At 42.6% G+C, this 19,705-nt stretch overlaps 1 protein-coding gene and 2 pseudogenes across 7 annotated transcripts in view; 2 read left to right on the top strand and 1 right to left on the bottom strand.

Moving 5' to 3' along the window:
• Positions 1-19,705, top strand: part of LOC135006019 (uncharacterized) — a 425,336-nt gene that overhangs the window by 280,309 nt on the left and 125,322 nt on the right. For all 7 annotated transcript variants that reach the window (XM_063951982.1, XM_063951984.1, XM_063951986.1 and 4 more), the window contains 3 exons: positions 15,081-15,263; positions 15,347-15,532; positions 17,142-17,191. In XM_063951982.1, the coding sequence (XP_063808052.1) occupies positions 15,081-15,263; positions 15,347-15,532; positions 17,142-17,191 (419 nt within the window). The remainder of the gene's footprint in view (positions 1-15,080; positions 15,264-15,346; positions 15,533-17,141; positions 17,192-19,705) is intronic.
• Positions 3,612-3,730, bottom strand: LOC135053350 (5S ribosomal RNA; annotated as a pseudogene).
• On the top strand, positions 5,409-5,527 carry LOC135052351 (5S ribosomal RNA; annotated as a pseudogene).

Below are 19,705 nucleotides of genomic sequence, written 5' to 3'. Positions count from 1 at the left end.
CGTAGGCCCCAACCCGCAAGGAGGCAGGAGGCCTCCCCCGGCTCCGGGACCCGTCACACTGGGTGCAGGGGGGGCTAGAATAATAGTCAGAGGCCAGATGGGCCTGGATATGGGCCAGATAGAGGGCTATAAGGGAGATTTTCCACACAGGCACCAGGAGCTAGACACAGGCACGTCCGTCCAGCTTGCCTGCCAGGCCACGCCCCCAGTTCTCATGTATTTTAAAGAGCAGAATTAAAAGACTACATTATTAACTTTTAGGCACATCACTTATCAATTAACACTTAGATAATAAAATAAGAGTGCGCCCAAACAAGAGTCATACTTTTCTCCTTGTGTATATACAATTGTTTTCCTTTTCTTGACTCTGGGCGCACCGCCATACGGACAGATAGGAATTTCCAATAATTATTGTCCATCTCTGGCCTTATATGATTATGTTTGTACTTTGAATCTAGGTCGGTGCAGGATCCAAAACCCTCCATTTCCGTGTTCCTCATGCGTCAGACATGTCCATGCAATCTTTAAGAATTTTTAAATCATGCTCATAACTGATGACGGTAGTAAGATACGTAGTGTGGTTTACAATGAGGTATTTACAGACTGAATGAATTGGTAAACACTAAGAAAATAAAAATACATGTTTACTACAGAAGACATCAACACAGTCAGACAAGTGAACTAAAAAGAAGGGAAATAATTTTTTTTTATAATTGAATAAAATTAATATTCACTTGGCATCTCTGAATAAAATTAGTAATCACTCAGCAAAGATGGGTAGCCACTGCTAGTATATTATATTGCATTTGTTTTTACAATTGTTCCACATCTTTATCTCATTGCTAATGTCTTATTGCAAATACCACAGGGCACCTTCAGAGGTCTTGTGGAGTCCATTGGGAGGCAAACCTTTGACGAAATTGCTTTGGCAAAGAAACTAGTTAGAACCCCTCCACTTCACCCTAGTTGGGCGCTTCATCATCATTATTATTATTGTTATCCTTTATTTATATGACGCCAAAGGGTTCCGCAGCGCCCAATTACAGAGTGCATAAGCAAATAATCAAAACAGGAAAACAGTAACTTACAGTTGAAGACAATATAGGACAAGTACATGGTAACGAAACATAACTACATCAGCAGATGACACTGAGATAAGTATCAGGGTGGCCGAAAACTGCAGAACTTGGGGCAGTTGAGGATTATTAAAGTAAGAAAAGGATAAGCACATGAGGGAAGAGGGCCCTACTTGTGAGAGCTTACATTCTAAAGGGGATGGGCAGACAGACAGGGGTGACATAGATGGGGTAAACAGAGCGTGGAAGGTTAGGATGAGATTTGGCTGGGTTTCATTACCCGCTTTACACTGATAGCCTTTTCCAACTCAGGCAGCCTGGATCTATGTCCTGCCGACGCTCTCCCTCTGGGGAACTGCGTCACACAGAAAGATGCACCAATATATCTTAAAGATATATCTGCTGTTTAATCTATCTGCAGCTATATATGCAGATGGGAATTGTTCATACACACTGAAAGATACACTAATATATCTGCAGATATATTGGTCATCTGCTGTGTTGCACAGCAGATGCAATGTTTCTGTGAAAGACGTCTTTGCTTGTACACACCTGCAGATCAACAAAAGATATATTGGACAACCAACTGATTGGGCAATATATCTGCCAGTGTGTACTCAGCATTACATTAGACTGCCAACAGTAGCTGAGGAACTATGAGCAGAGCACAGCAGCCACTTGGGACCTCACTGAACAAGTGCAACTGATATCCAGGACTGCTGCTCTCCTCGTCTGGCTTTTCCCTCAAAACAGTGTGAGAAATGTAAATTGGCAACTGGATCTTTGACATCAGCGGTGGCTTTACTAGCTCTGGAGACTGCAGCACATTGCACTTGTATTGTGGTGCCGCCATTTTGGATCTTGTCAGCTGATCGCATCTCCTCCAGTCGGAATGCTTCCATACCTCAACTGACTCTGGCAGCCAATCTGAGACTTGCACTGCTATTTAATGCCTCCCTTTTCACCAGCATATTGCCAGATCAGTAAGTCACATTGCTGAATTTCTGGGTATCCGGTCTCTAGGTCGACAGTCATTAGGTTGACCACTATTGGTCAACGTGCATTAGATCGACATGGTCACTAGGTCGACATGGCAAAAGGTCGACAGTTTTTCCCATTTTTTTTTTCATACTTTGCAATCCATTTAGACTTTGATTGGGAACAGTAACCTGTGCTGAGCACAGCGAGGCACCTTGCCCAAAGCATGGCGAGCGAAGTGAGCCATGTGAGGGGACACTGTGCAGTAATCGGGGTTCCTGGTCACTCTACAAAGAAAACGACAACAAATTATTTTGAAAAATGCATGTCTACCTTTTGTCATGTTGAGCTTGCTCATGTCAACATATTTTAGGTGTCGACTTAGTCACTGTCGACCTAAGTGTGGTCGACCCTATGAACCACACCCGAATTCCTGGCCCCTGGTCTGCAGCAAGCTTGCAGTTTCCACGTGTGATCACAGTGTCTCATTATTGCTGGGTTTCCTCTCTGTAATTAGCAGCCTCATCTATTCTCTCAAGTTTCAGCTTTCCAATCTGCAGTTTATTCCTGTGATTCCAATGTCTAGAGTTCAGAATTGCCTCCAGCTGCACTTCACTGATTACAAGACTCTCCTGTGTTCTAGAGAACTCAGCTTTGTTGAAATCTGTTCCTCAATTCTACAGACTTGTATGTCTACATCTTAGTGGTGCTGCGAGTTTCTCTCCTAATTGTGCTTTCCTCCTGTGGAGCTTCAGCTAATCTAACACATGTGAGTTCCTGTAAGGAGACACAGGGCGATCTGGCACAGGATTTATCGAAATGTGATAATAGAAGAATTAGAGAAAGAGAGACCAAAATTGGACAGTATGTTGCCCTTGTTGGTAAGGGAAAAAAACGGCAAAATTAGCCGTTTTATATATAAATATATAAATATATATGTATAAATATTATGTTGTCCTGGTTGGTGGTGCACCCAGAGCCAGAAAGTGCAAAGACTTCAAAAATTGGAAGAGAAAGGAAGGCTCTTGTGTGGGCGCACTCTTTTTAAAGAAAGTAAGTAATATCTGACAATTTTGAAAAATGTTTAAAACATAACTTTTATTAACATTATTATAACGCGAATACTCTTCCCGGAGATCTATCACTAAAGATACAGATTTAAATGTATCTTTAAAATTAAAATTGTTCTGGTCTCTTTACTATAAAGAGTATTTGGAAAGGTTGTAGACATAAATAGGTCATACCCCCATTTCCCCTGACCAGTACAGGATTTCTGTATTAATGGAACCACAGGATGGTCAAGACACAGTTGTATATAAGGAAACGCTCTTTGGCTGTAGGTAATTAGGGTAGTGATCAGCAGTCACACCTCTAGGGATAATACACCTAATTAACATACAAATATCATGATTTGAAAAAATGTCATACAAAATTTATAGGCATCATGAAGTCAGTGCGAATATCAATGTTATAAACACTGAGATAAGAGGATTGCAGGATAGAAATTAGTGGTGATACTGCTGTTGGTGTTTTTATCACATAAGTGAGGAAAATCCTGCTCTACAACACCAGGTATTCGCAGGCAGTCTCCTTTCCTGATACTGACCTGGCCCAACGCTGTTTAGCTTCCAAGATCAGACGAGATCGGGCTTTGGCAGCGTGGTATGGTAGTAGAGAATTTATTTGTACACCAATGAGAGTGCACCTATATAGGAAATATGAAATTTTAAGAAAACAGAGAGAAGAGTAATAGGAGAAAGAATAGTGAAAATATGTGGATCTGCTTTCCACGTTAGACCCGGTTCCAAAATTCCCACTAACGTGGTGCAATGTTCCGGGAATCGTGAATGAGAGTCCACGAAATTGGTGATCATAGGATATATTGGTTGTCAGTGTTGGTGCTGTTAATTTTAATGAAAACAAAAGGACCTCTTAACTACTGCACACATTGTGATTTATCCAAAAATCTCTATATTGGATATAGGGAAAGGAAAATCAGATGGGAGATAGAAAGAGTCACAAAAATTGCGGATGCATTTGATTCTATGTAGATAATAGAAGCCTTGGATATGTGGATTTCACAAAGCACACAACATAAGACACATATAGATAAGATGTAATTATCCCGTTAATGACGTATGTTAATTAAAGAGAGAAGAGAAGGAAAAATCATTAAATCCTAAATGCCAAACAAGTTTGAGAGGTATATAATAAATTCAGACATTTACTATTCAAATCATTTGGTTGCTACAGCTTGGCCTCAAGTAGGAAAAGTACTGAGTACTTGATTGTATGCTGTAAGGACCCCTTAGCAACACTGTAATACACCCTAAATGTGTGATAAAGGAGACACGTTAGCCTGAATCTCCTGAAGGTGTTACTATCTGTGGCATACAGCCACAAGATAGTGGGGCTTACGGTTTCACCGATGAATAAGAGAGCCAAAAAGACCGAGCAGATGTGTAGGCTAATGCCAGGATGGAGCTGTGTAGACGAGACCCCTTGCGGAAAACGCGTTTCACCCTTAGGCTTGTTCACTTCCGGATTCCGTCCTGGCATTAGCCTACACATCTGCTCGGTCTTTTTGGCTCTCTTATTCATCGGTGAAACCGTAAGCCCCACTATCTTGTGGCTGTATGCCACAGATAGTAACACCTTCAGGAGATTCAGGCTAACGTGTCTCCTTTATCACACATTTAGGGTGTATTACAGTGTTGCTAAGGGGTCCTTACAGCATACAATCAAGTACTCAGTACTTTTCCTACTTGAGGCCAAGCTGTAGCAACCAAATGATTTGAATAGTAAATGTCTGAATTTATTATATACCTCTCAAACTTGTTTGGCATTTAGGATTTAATGATTTTTCCTTCTCTTCTCTCTTTAATTAACATACGTCATTAACGGGATAATTACATCTTATCTATATGTGTCTTATGTTGTGTGCTTTGTGAAATCCACATATCCAAGGCTTCTATTATCTACATAGAATCAAATGCATCTGCAATTTTTGTGACTCTTTCTATCTCCCATCTGATTTTCCTTTCCCTATATCCAATATAGAGATTTTTGGATAAATCACAATGTGTGCAGTAGTTAAGAGGTCCTTTTGTTTTCATTAAAATTAACAGCACCAACACTGACAACCAATATATCCTATGATCACCAATTTCGTGGACTCTCATTCACGATTCCCGGAACATTGCACCACGTTAGTGGGAATTTTGGAACCGGGTCTAACGTGGAAAGCAGATCCACATATTTTCACTATTTTTTTCTCCTATTACTCTTCTCTCTGTTTTCTTAAAATTTCATATTTCCTATATAGGTGCACTCTCATTGGTGTACACATAAATTCTCTACTACCATACCACGCTGCCAACGCCCGATCTCGTCTGATCTTGGAAGCTAAACAGCGTTGGGCCAGGTCAGTATCAGGAAAGGAGACTGCCTGCGAATACCTGGTGTTGTAGAGCAGGATTTTCCTCACTTATGTGATAAAAACACCAACAGCAGTATCACCACTAATTTCTATCCTGCAATCCTCTTATCTCAGTGTTTATAACATTGATATTCGCACTGACTTCATGATGCCTATAAATTTTGTATGACATTTTTTCAAATCATGATATTTGTATGTTAATTAGGTGTATTATCCCTAGAGGTGTGACTGCTGATCACTACCCTAGTTACCTACAGCCAAAGAGCGTTTCCTTATATACAACTGTGTCTTGACCATCCTGTGGTTCCATTAATACAGAAATCCTGTACTGGTCAGGGGAAATGGGGGTATGACCTATTTATGTCTACAACCTTTCCAAATACTCTCTATAGTAAAGAGACCAGAACAATTTTAATTTTAAAGATACATTTAAATCTGTATCTTTAGTGATAGATCTCCGGGAAGAGTATTCGCGTTATAATAATGTTAATAAAAGTTATGTTTTAAACATTTTTCAAAATTGTCAGATATTACTTACTTTCTTTAAAAAGAGTGCGCCCACACAAGAGCCTTCCTTTCTCTTCCAATTTTTGAAAACATGTGAGTTCCTGCCTGCTGTTTTGAAGTCCTACATTTTTATCTACTATTCAGCCAATTGTATTCTACTCTCTGGAATAGTACATCATCCATTCTACTGCAGTGCCATTTCTAGGGCCGGGCCAGCCGTGCAATCGCATGTGGCGCCGGCCCACTGCCATTTTGTACAGTATTAGTAGAGAGTTATTTATATCCATTCCTCTATCGCCCGATTTTGCTTATTCCTCCTTCTTCGATTTTGTTTATAATTCTTGCTATATATATATATGGTCACTTTAAACTAATATCTATTCTGATGGTGACATTTTTAGATCTTCTATCTTTGAGAATATTGCTCACACCCACGGCAAAAGCTGGATGGGATTTTGAATCTTACAAACTTTGACCATATTGGTATGTAAGTAGATAATTGAAATCCAGTAACATCGTGCCAAATAAACTTATCACCTAGTTTATTTTCCTCTTTCTATAAACCACTCAGATCACGACCCCTGATGAAGTCCTGTATGGACGAAACGCGTTGGGTATTCACGCAATTGTGAATTTGAACATACTTCTGAACGCTTTGGTGGAAAAATTGATATTCGATCCAATTGTAGATATCACCAATACATAATTCGTCAGATAATTACTAATCTGTATTGTTCATTTATGGTATAAAGTGATTTGCTTGTTTTACTGATGTTTTTATGTAATGTTACAGTATTTACTGTCAAATTTTAAGAATAAATACATCTTTATGTGACAACTGAGGTGGTTCAGCTCCCATGAGAATCTCTTTTTTCTATTCCTAATTTAGTGCCTTGTCTGACAGGAGGCATTTCTCAGTGGTACGAGCTTTATTGTGTATTAGCGCAAAAAAGGGTTCTTTATATTTTGGTTTATATATATATATATGCCTATTTTTGTATGTATATGACAGCAACTTTTGGCTCTTGTCCTGTTTCTCCGCCGTAAGTGCGGCCTGCACAGACGTTTTATGTTGAGGAATAAGTTTCTTTCTTCAATTGGAGAGCACCGGCATGCTTTATGTGAATCATTTGAAGTAATTGGAGTGCCGCCTGACTGGCTGTTCTATGTATGTATAAATATATATATATATATATATATATTTTATTTTTTTATATAAATATATATTATACACATATATATATATGTTATACACATATACGGAGGGAGAATATGTCGGGATTGTGGCGGTCGGGATTACGGCGTCGGTATTTCGACCGCCGGGATTACGGCCGGCGGCATCTTGACCGCATCCCGGCCAAATTGCATAGAATACTGTACTCTGTGTAAAGGCTTGTCTTTTTTAAGTGCTGCTTGGATTTCTAAGTGTGAGTTGTATACAGCAAAAGGTGAGTTAGAATACAGAAAAAGGTGAGTTTTATAATACACAATCAGGAACACACATTTGCAGTACCATTAAACTTCTGGTGAGGCTGCAAGGGGCTGACCTTGTGAGTGAGTGAGAGGGTCTCTTACTTGGAGTAGCAGAGGGGCTGTGATTGTGCGTGTGTGAGGGGCATTTTTTTTTTTTTTTATTATTAGCAGGAGCTGGAAGCCGAGTGAAAAGGAGGTGCAGTGAGCTGGAACAACTGCAACTGCTAAGTGGAGTATAGGTGCCGCAGGAGAGAGTACTACGGCTGCATAAAAGTGAAGGACCAAGAACCGCACAAAGATAGATAAGTATAAGCCAGCTTAATTATTGTGTAAGTGAGATTGCTTGTCTTCTACTTTTTATTTTTTCTGCTTTTTCTTTGAGAGTAACAGGGAGTTAGACCTTACAAACAATATGGGAGGGGCTGTGATTGGGGACCTCACTCAGTGCATGTCGTGCAAGATGTATGCACACCTGGAGCTACCGGCCCAGTGTGATTACATCTGCACGAGGTGTGTGCGAACTGTTGCCCTGGAAGCCCAGGTAACTGATCTAGAGCAAACCGTTACGCGACTGAGGGAGATTCACAATCTCGAGCGTAGTTTAGACAGAACGGTGGAGGAGTTGCGGGAGGGGTCACTGGTAGAAGAGGATGATGATCAGGTAGCCAGTTGGGTCACAGTTAGAAGGAAGAAAAAGAGGGGGAGGCTCGACATCTCCGAACTATCAAACCCGAACAAATTTGCCCGATTGGACGAGGAATCGGAGGATGATAGTGAAGAAATGACGGTGCCGGAGGAGACTGCTCCCTCTAGCATCCAGAGGAGCGGTCCCTCTGGCGCGGTTGGGATAAAAGAAAGAGAGGTACCTAGTCAGATGGTGGTGGTAGGGGATTCTATCATCAGGAAGGCAGATAGGGCAATCTGCTACCGGGACCGTGATCGCCGTACAGTCTGCTGTCTCCCGGGTGCTCGGGTACGGCACATCGCAGACCGGGTAGATAGATTGTTGGGAGGGGCTGGGAAAGACCCGGCGGTCTTGGTGCACGTTGGCACCAATGACAAAGTTAGCGGAAGGTGGGATGTCCTTAAGAAAGACTATAGGGACTTAGGAAAGAAACTGAAGGCAAGGACATCTAAGGTAATATTCTCGGAATTATTACCCGTGCCACGCGCTAGTCCAGGGAGGCAGAGGGAGATTAGGGAGGTAAATGTGTGGCTTAGGGATTGGTGCAGGAAAGAGGGGTTTGTGTTCCTGGAACACTGGGCGGACTTCTCAGTCAGGCGCCATCTCTTTTGTCGTGACGGATTGCACCTGACTGAGGAGGGGGCAGCGGTGCTGGGGGGAAGGATGGTTAGAAGGTTGGAGGAGATTTTAAACTAGGAGCCTGGGGGGAGGGTTAGCTAGAAACTACGGGTCATGCAGTGAGAATAGTGGGGATGGCGGTAGTAAACGAAATGGGGGAGAAGTTGGGGGGAGGGTAAGAGCAGGCGGTAAGGTTACTAACATGGGTACTAAAAGAGATTTTACCAAAGCACTAACCAATGACGATTACAGGTCATCATTGCTACATAAGGTGAAAGATGTCCCTAACGCAAGGGAAAATACTTATCTTAGTTGTATGTATGTAAACGCCAGAAGCATTACTGGTAAAAAGGGTGAACTAGAAATACTTGCAGCAAGCAAACAGTATGATATTATAGGCATTACTGAAACTTGGTGGGATGAATCTCATGATTGGACAGTCAATCTAGAGGGCTATACACTGTTTAGGAGAGACAGACTAAATAAAAAGGGTGGAGGGGTGTGTCTTTACGTAAAGCCGTTTTTAAAACCTGATATACGGGAAGATAGGAGGGGACTGTAGACACTGTCGAGACATTATGGGTAGAAATTGCATGCGGGGAAAAAGGAATAAAAAAGTTAGTATTGGGTGTATGCTATAGGCCGCCTGGTATCAACGCATCTGATGAGGAATTGTTACTAAAGCAAATTGAAAGAGCAGCAGGAGTAGGAGACATAGTAGTGATGGGAGATTTTAACTATCCAGAGATAAACTGGAAAAACTATTCATGTGATACTGCTAGGGGCAATATGTTTTTAAACACACTTAATGATAACTACTTAGTCCACCTAATTGAGGAACCAACTAGGTACAATGCAATCTTAGACCTGGTATTAACAAACAATGGGGATTTGGTATCAGGTATTATAGTAGGGGAACCCATAGGAAACAGCGACCACAATATGGTCACATTCAATATCAGTTTCCATAAACAGCCCTATACTGGCTCAACTAGTACTCTAAACTTTAGCAAAGCAAATTTTGAAAAGATGAGGGTATTTTTCAGGGATATTAAATGGGAAGGTTTGTTTTTAGGAAAAAATACTACGGTGAAATGGGAGGTACTAAAATTCCTGCTAGCTAAAAATACACTCAAATTTATTCCTATGAGCAGCAAAAAAAGGAATAAAAATCATAAACCGATGTGGCTTAACAAAAAGATTAAGGAATTTATGGGCAAGAAAAGGCGAGCATTTAAAAAATACAAATCTGACGGGGAAGCAGAGTCATTTCAGCACTATAAGGAATGTAACAAAATTTGCAAAAAGGAAATAAGAGCGGCTAAAGTAGAAACTGAAAAACTAGTAGCAAAGGAAAGCAAAGCGAATCCCAAAAAATTCTTTAAATACATTAATAGCAAGAGATTAAAGAAGGAGAGTATAGGCCCTTTAAAAGACAAGTTGGGAGTCTTAAGCAAAAATGATAATGACATAGCGGACACACTAAATGAGTTTTTTTCAACAGTATTCACTAGAGAGGACCCAATTCAGGGACTGACACACAATCTCAATAATGAGAATATCCCACTGATAGGTACTTATTTAAGCGAGGAAGTAGTCTGTGACCGATTAAAACATTTAAAGATTAGTAAATCACCAGGGCCCGATGGTATTCACCCAAGGGTTCTAAGGGAGCTTCACTCTGAACTGGCAAAACCGCTATCTTTGATCTTTAAGGATTCAGTTATATCAGGTATGGTTCCCAAAGACTGGCGTATAGCGGAAGTAGTGCCTATATTCAAAAAGGGAAGTAAAGCTGAACCAGGTAATTATAGACCAGTTAGTCTTACATCTATAGTGGGGAAAGTATTGGAAGGTATTCTAAGAGATAGTATTCAGAAGTTCCTTGAAGTCAATAAGGTCATTGAAAGGAATCAACATGGGTTTATGAAGGACAGATCCTGTCAAACCAACTTACTTGGCTTTTATGAAACAGTAAGCGCAAACCTAGATCAGGGTAAAGACGTGGATGTAATCTTTTTAGACTTTGCCAAAGCGTTCGATACTGTACCACACATGACTTATCTACAAGCTACAAGAATCAGGGCTAGGAAGCACAATATGCACTTGGGTCAAAAACTGGTTAGATAATAGGGAGCAGCGCGTTGTGGTTAATGGATCTTTTTCAACTTGGACTGAAGCGCTAAGTGGTGTGCCGCAAGGCTCAGTATTAGGACCGCTATTGTTCAATATTTTCATTAACGACCTAACAGAAGGTCTAGAGAGCATGGTGTCAATTTTTGCAGATGATACCAAATTGTGTAAGGCTATAAATACAGAGGAGGATGCCGAGTCTCTTCAGAACGACTTAGTTAAATTAGAAGCATGGGCAGCCAAATGGAGAATGCGCTTCAACACAGACAAGTGTAAGGTAATGCACTGTGGTAACAAGAACAGAAATTACACCTACCTACTAAATGGGGTAAAATTAGGGGATTCTGTACTGGAAAAGGACTTAGGTGTCCTCATAGATAGCAAGCTAAGCAGTAGTACCCAAAGTAGGACTGCAGCAAAGAAGGCTAATAAGATATTAGCATGCATAAAACGGGGTATTGATGCTAGGGACGAGAGTATTTTACTCCCGTTATATAAATCACTAGTGAGGCCACACCTTGAATACTGTGTACAATTCTGGGCACCGTACTACAAAAAGGATATCCTGGAGCTAGAAAAGGTACAGAGGAGGGCGACCAAACTAATTAAGGGCATGGAGACGATGGAATACAAGGAAAGGCTTGAAAGACTAGGCATGTTTACAGTGGAAAAGCGGAGACTAAGAGGGGATATGATCAACATCTACAAATATATAAGGGGACAATACACAGAGCTTGCGCGGGACCTGTTTTTGGTTAGATCAACACAGAGGACTTGTGAACACTCGCTCAGGTTAGAGGAGAGGAGATTCCGCACAATACGTCGTAAAGGCTTTTTCACGGTAAGGACAATACGTGTTTGGAATTCCCTGCCCGAGGGAGTTGTAATGGCGGAATCTGTCAACACCTTTAAGAATGGGTTAGATAAATTCCTAATGGATAAGGATATCCAGGGGTATGGTGCATAGTCATGCATTATAGTTACTATAAATAGGGATAAAATGCAACGGCTGACAGCAGCATCAGTCAGAAATTTTAGTCAAATCATCATGCATAGGAGACCACAAATAGGTTGAACTCGATGGACAATTGTCTTTTTTCAACCTCAGATACTATGTTACTATGTATAGATATATAAATATATCGGCACTCAGGCAGGTCTTTTGAAGTGCTACAAATTTAGATATTTGATGGTGTTATTTAAGAAACCATTCAATATTTTTAAGGGATGGATACTACATTTATGTCAGAAAGGCCATCGTTCATGGTTGAAAAATGTCTGAAAGGCAAAGTGTACAGTTGTGGGGTTTTCTGTGTTTTTTTATTTATTATTTTATTTATTTATGTTTTTATTTAAAAAAAATGTATTCATTATTTTAATTTTTTTGGTGGGGTGGGGGGCGCCAAATTACTGCCTTGCCCCGGGTGACAGGAATCCTAGTTTCGGCCCTGGGCAGGCAATGGCACAGCAGGCCGGGAATGTGGCGGCGGTGGCAGCGGAGGGAGCAGGCTAGCAGCAGCAGCATGAAACATCCCCTGACAATAAGCAGGACCAGGTACAGTGCCAATTTTAAGGGGCATTATGAGTATTACTAAGTAAGGCATGGTGCAAGGGGCATTACTTTGTGTGGCATATAACAAGGCATTACTGCGTGGGGCATACTTTGGTGAAAGGGGCATTACTGTGTGGGTCATAATATGGTGCTAGTGGCATTACTGTTTGGGGCATAATATGGTGGTGGTATTTTCCTGCAAGACCATGCTCAATTTAGCAATACCACGCTAATTTGCTGCTAGGCCATGCCCCTTTTTCTGGGGTGCTCACGTTTTCGGGGGAGCACATTTTTTTGTGTGTTCGCACCCGGAGCCAAATTGGCTAGAAACAGCCCTGTCCTGCAGATTTCTTGGATCCTTATGTGCAATTAACCTTTGATATTCCGGCAAGCAAGTTATCTATCTGCTTTGTGTGCAAGTTCCTGCCTACTACTGAATCATCATTCAGCTGGATAATATCATTTCAGTCCTGTTATCTCCCGCATTCCTCTGCAGTGAGCACATATTATAGTGTGTTCATTTCCTCAGTTTCCTACTACAGTATAAGCACTATACACACAGACGGGTGTAGTATGTTATGCCTGCGGTCGGGATCCCGGTGCCCAGCATACTGAATACCACTCCACACAGACACAGTCTTCAAGTGTTCTGAGACTCTACTATGCTTTACTGGACATTTTCCAGCCTGATTTCCATGTGAAGCATTACTGGTCCAGGCACGGTTTCCATGTGAAGCATTACCGGTCTAAGCCAAATTTCCATGTGAAGCATTACCGGTCTCAGCCCGGTTTTCCTGTGAAGCATTACCAGTCCCAGTCTGGTTTCTGTGAAGCATTCCCTACACAGTTTCTGTGAATCATTACCGATCCCAGCCCAGTTTCTGTGTTAAGTTCCACCAGTCCCTGTCTGACCTCTAGTATTGACTTCCAGCATGGCTATCTAACCAGAGGGTTCTTTGGTGTACCTAGTGTCCAACTTGATTTAACTGTAACGGAATTAGCGAGCATTGCTATGCATGCAATCTGAGCAGTCAGTGATTGGGTGGAGTGAATATTGGCCAGTAACAGCAACATACAGTACCTCAAGGTAAATATTTGTAATTAGTAAAATAACCTATTTGGAATAGATACCTCTACATTTAGTTTATTCTTTTTGACTTCAACATTTTATGGACTACAGTATGCTGTGTGTTTCGTTTACCTTGGCACCCTGATGTAGTTTACACACAACTTTGTATTACAAAGTTACAATTATCTATCTTGCAGCTAAGCATTTATTAGTACCGTTTTGCTACAGTCACACATTGATTACTTATACCGCATTCAGATCACAAATGCCGGATCCCACCCGGTAAGAGAAACGTGTCCTTACCGGGTGGGATCCGGCATTTGCTCTGCTATGGTGGCTTTCCGACCCGGCAATATACCGGGTCGGTTGCCATAGCAGCGGTGGGGCGCAGCAGCAGCAGGGTGGGGTTGGAGGCGGCGCTGGGAGATGAGCTCATCTCCTGCGCCGCCTCTCCCTATGCTGTGAATGGGAACCGTGTCGCATCGACGCGGCTCCCATTCACACTGCACCTGACTCGGTATTCAACCCGGGTATAATCCTTCTTTTATACCGGGTTGAATTACCGGGTCAGGCGACCCGCTAATTCCGGCAGAGTGCTTTCACATCGCACACTGACCTGTGTCAACACGGCAATATGCCGTGTCGATACCGGGTTATTTGTGCGATGTGAAAGGGGTATATGTTATTGAATGCAGAAATTGCTAAAAATGCCTCAAACTGTGCTGCCTTTTCATCTTTATCAGATTGTTGTGTAATTAGTAACAATGTATGGATTCTGGTTAATATCTTCGCATTGTAGCACATAGGGCTGTATTCAATAGCTGTCGGAAGCTGCCGTCTTGTCGGAAAGACAGCTGTTTCCAACAGTTTTAGGTCGGAAGGGGTTCCGACCTATTCAATGCCAGATTGTCGTGGATTGTCGGATTAATCGCGGATCCACGTATTCCGCGGCCAAATCCGACAGGTTTTGGCTCCTGTCCCGACAATGTCAATCCAACTTTTCTTAAAGTCGGATTGACATTGACGGAAACGGGGAGATGAGACGGGGGAGCGGGGACGACGAGCATGTGAGTAGAGGAGCGGGGACGGGTGAGTAGTGGCAGCCTCCCAGAAGCACGGCAGCGGCAGCAGCACAGATGGACACCGGAACTCAGCACGGGGTTTGGGCGGGGTCTGCCTCCCAGCAGTACGCCAGTGGCAGCAGCACAGACAGACACTGGTGCTCAGTAGACCTGGACGCTGGACGACACAGCACTGGGTTTGAGCGGCGTCTGCCTCCCCAGGTACTGACAGTTGTCAGGAGCGGCCAAGTATGACAGTCGTATTTGGCCGCCCCATTGAATACTGACCTGTCGAGTTCTTTCCGTCAGAAAGGATCTGACAGGTATTGAATACAGCCCTTAGCCTTCAATAAGGTAATTTTCTGCCTCAGCTGTAAAATGATGTTTTTTTCTACTTGGTCTGCTTTTGAATTTTAAACAACTATTCCTACGTAGCAATTGCTAGACATGAAAACATAAAATAGAATTGTTTATTTGTCTTATTGCCAGCATCACCACCATTACCCCTAACTGAGTCGCCAAAGCCAGAGTGTCCAACACCAGAATCACCAACAAGACCAACATCTGTCCAGCAGCAATTCCTGCAGGAAATGAGGGCAGACAGAGGTGCAGCTTTAGAAGCGTATGAGCAGTTTATGGCCATTGCAGACAGACAAGCCAAAACTATAGAAGGTAGATATTCATTGCAAGTTTTTCTTTTTCGTGCCATTTAAAAAAAAATGTTACATTGTAGATTTTTCTTTCTGCCTTGGCAGATCTTGGCGCTACATTGGCAGCTGGCCAGGATAAAGTGGCAGGTGGCATGGAGAAAATTACTGTTGTTCTGGAGAGAATGGCAGCTGCCCAGGAAAGACACAATTTATTTCTGGAATCTCTGCTGCAAAGAGTAACTTGCCAGTTTGGTCATGCACAAAGTGGGCTTGATGTTGCATCTGGCACAGGTGAGTCTGAGTCGTATGTATCCCGTGCCCCTCCCCCTCCTGCAGGAACTGGTGCTCACCTCCTCTCTAAACTGGTGCACCCCCAAAACCAACCTCAAATGTCAGAGGCCAAACGCTTAAGAAAAAAAAACAATTAGGGTTCTATTCATGAAACAGTGAAAAGAGTGGAGAAGTAAGCCAGTGGAGAATTTTCCCATGGCAACCAATCAGCTGCTACATAAAATTTGATAGAATGCACCTGATAAACGTTACTTCAAAGCTGATTGGTTGCCATAGGCAACTTCTCCACTAGCTCATTTCTCCACTCTTCACGGCTTCAAGAATAGACCCCTTGAAGCCTTTTACTTTGGTTTTCTTTATGAAACATTTGGTAATGCAGCAGAAGGTGACATGCCTCTTGCATTACTTATCCAAACTGCGTCCAAAGACCCAGTATCAGATCAGGGAATCTCCGTCACAGGACGGAGATTCCTGGCCTCTTCCTTCCCCTGCAACGGCGGCGACATGCAGAAATGGAGGCCATTGCCACCTCCTCCCCGCCCCCAAATGGCATCAACCTGTCAATCACTTACTGTCTAATGCCGTCCTGTGTCCGTCATCGCAGGGCCTGTTAACACATGTGCAGAACGATTCCTGCACATTCATAAAGTAGAGAGAAATGGTACGTTGCTACGGACGAAGCAACTCCGGTCACTTCTGAATGACCCCCACTGTGGCCACCCTCCACACCACAGGACCAGGGCCAACCTTTAACTGTTCCTGCATTACAACATCAGCATCCACCTCATCCTCTAAAGCCCCTGCTGTATTGCGATGTAACACAATGTACTGTAGCACAGACCAATATTTTCACTGACAATATTCAGCACATACATAAGGGCTCCACCAGAGTGGTCAGGACACAGGATTGCACCCCTTCAAGAGTTAAAATGTTAGTTCAATATAATTGATATTGTAGTATGCATGGGGAAAATTATAAATTAAGTCATGCTCTGGTGCAATAAGTTTGGGAAGGATGAGGCATCCTGAAATTACAAGGAGACATTTTTTTTTATACGAAGGAACAGTTTGGTCTTACATCATTTCAGTGGGAAAACGTTCAGCCTGATTACAATGGATGTGTGAAAAGCACTCACAAATATGATGGCATTCCCTGCTTGGAGAAATAGGGCATGGGTTGCAAGTTCTTCACATGTACCCAACATATTTTGACCAAGAGGAAACAATAATTGCGGATAAGCAATAGTTGACTTTTACAATAAAGATATGTTGGACAGCTTCACGTAATAATTGATGTCTTTGCTAAGAAAACTGTTGTCAGAAATATATCTGTAATGTATCATGCATTCAGTCTCAGTAGCTTGAGTCATTACATTTTCCACACTAGTATCTTAATGATCTTCTTTTTGACTTCCTGACCTTGAGTCATTGCCCCAAAAAAACACATTCAGCCTGTTCTAATAAAGTTATAAATTAACTTAGAATTAAGTTGATCTACTTACTGAAATTGTTGAGCTCTGTGTACTGTAATTATTTAAATTGTTTCCTGTTCTACAATGTGCTTTCATGAGAAATGTATTAAATATGTTCATTCCTAACACGGTTTTAGAGATGTCACCTGAAAATCACAGGGATGAGTCAATCACTGAACAAATAAAAGTAAGTAGTCAACATTATTATTAATGCACAATCAACAATATACTGTAAGTACTTCATAAATACCTGTTATTAATTCATTGTTGTGATATTTCACTAGTTATATACAAGTAACTTGCAGGATAGTTTCCCTCTAGCTTTTTTATCCTTTAAGAAATAAACTATTGTTCATTTTTACTACAGACCATTAGTATATTATATTATATATTTAATCTGCATTTCTTTTTCATCCACTAGGGGTCACTGGAGTACTCTTGGGATATGGACGGGGCGTTAGCAGGGATAGGCACATTTAAATATTTAAATTAGTAACCCTCCTCCCCCTCCATACTCCCGAAATGCCTCAGTGTCTTTTTGTGCCTTACAGGGAAGGTATGTTTTGGACTTAGCTCCAGAATTTTTATTTTATTTTTTAACTTCACAGCCCTTCCTAGCTTACTAAGAAGCTTGGGTCTGAGTCTGTGTGCTGCTACAGGCAGCAAAGGCTTGTCGGCACTTGGAGAGAAGCCCCGCCATAGACCTTCATCAGCATAAGCTGATTCCAGCCTTGGCTGAGGGAGCAGGACAGAGCTTAATGAGAAGCCCCGTCATTGCCTCCGGATCCTGGCAGCAGGTAACAAGCGGGGTCCGCTCACGCTAGCCTGCTCAGTGTGCCCGTTTTTTCTGTTTAGAAAAAGCCTGCCAGTCCTACAACACACAGCCACTGGAGGAGGCAAGGATGTTAGTAGGAATTTCAGTGAAGCACATATTTAACAGAATGCACAGGTGCACTTCTGGCTTATACACACTTTAGTTAAATTTTTTACTGAGTGGTGGGGACTTGTGTTTCACTGTATACCTGTCTGTGTGAATTATGAAAGCTAAGGCAAAATCAAAGAAGCAGCTTGTCTGTGATAGTGTGTTACGTGATGGAACGTCCACTTGCACAGTGTGTCTTGCAAATTCGGGTCCAGATAAGGACCTCTGCCCTGATTCTCCTTGGACGATGATGGCAGGTGTGATGGCTGATTTGAGGTCAGAGTTGTCCGCTGCAATGAAAGAATGTGAGGGGGCTAAGTCTGATTCACGGTTAATGCCGTTTCAGCAGCCAGAGTGGGCTTAGGATATTTCTAGAACTTTGCAGGTTTTACAAAACTCCATGTATAGTTTGATTCCTAAAAGTAGTCATCATTTGTCTCATACTTTACCAGTTTCATTGGTGTTGCATTCTGACGAATCAATGCCATACCTGATATCTCAGGAGGAAGAGGAGGAAGGTGAACTGGGCCAGGAGTCAGATAGTGAGGTCATTGATAGCCCGGGCATTGATAATCTCATTAGGGCAGTACGCCAGGTACTAGATTTAACTGGGACAGAGGAACCTCTGTCAAAAGATTAACTTTATTTTCTAAAAAAACAAAGGGCGACTGTGTGTTTTCCTTATTCAGATTCTCTTAATAAGCAGTTGACGGAAGCATGGAAAAATCCAGATAAACTTTTTCTCTAACGTCCTAGTGGATGCTGGGGACTCCGTAAGGACCATGGGGAATAGACGGGCTCCGCAGGAGACAGGTCACTCTAAGAAAGAATTAGGACTACTGGTGTGCACTGGCTCCTCCCTCTATGTCCCTCCTCCAGACCTCATTTAGAATCTGTGCCCGGACGGAGCTGGGTGCATTTTAGTGAGCTCTCCTGAGCTTGCTAATAAGAAAGTATTTTGTTAGGTTTTTTATTTTCAGAGAGATCTGCTGGCAACAGACTCTCTGCTACGTGGGACTGAGGGGAGAGAAGCAAACCTACTAACTGCGGATAGGTCGTGCTTCTTAGGCTACTGGACACCATTAGCTCCAGAGGGATCGAACACAGGAACTCACCCTTGGTCGTCCAATCCCGGAGCCGCGCCGCCGTCCCCCTCGCAGAGCCAGAAGACGGAAGCCGGCGAGAGAAGCAAGAAGACGTCAAAATCGGCGGCAGAAGACTCCTGTCTTCATATGAGGTAGCGCACAGCACTGCAGCTGTGCACCATTGCTCCCACATTAACCCGCACACTCCGGTCACTGTAGGGTGCAGGGCGCAGGGGGGGGGGCGCCCTGGGCAGCAATTGCGTACCTCCTGGCATAATAGAGCATATATACAGCTGGGCACTGTATATATGCATGAGCCCCCGCCATTATTTTTACACAAAATCGCGGGACAGAAGCCCGCCGCTGAGGGGGCAAGGCTTCTTCCTCAGCACTCACCAGCGCCATTTTCTCTCCACAGCTCCGCTGAGAGGAAGCTCCCCAGGCTCTCCCCTGCAGAATCACTGTAGAAAGAGGGTAAAAAGAGAGGGGGGGGCACATAAATTTAGCGCAAAAATCACAAATACAGCAGCTACTGGGTAAAACTAAGTTGCTGTGTAATTCCTGGGTTATATAGCGCTGGGGTGTGTGCTGGCATACTCTCTGTCTCTCCAAAAGGCCTTGTGGGGGTTCTGTCCTCAAATAGAGCATTCCCTGTGTGTGTGTGTGTGGTGTGTTGGTACGATTGTGTCGACAT

This window comes from Pseudophryne corroboree, chromosome 2, assembly GCF_028390025.1.
Source record: "Pseudophryne corroboree isolate aPseCor3 chromosome 2, aPseCor3.hap2, whole genome shotgun sequence".
NCBI lineage: Eukaryota > Metazoa > Chordata > Amphibia > Anura > Myobatrachidae > Pseudophryne > Pseudophryne corroboree.
The sequence above is the reverse complement of the archived record's forward strand: the minus strand, read 5'-3'. Positions and strand labels throughout refer to the sequence as shown.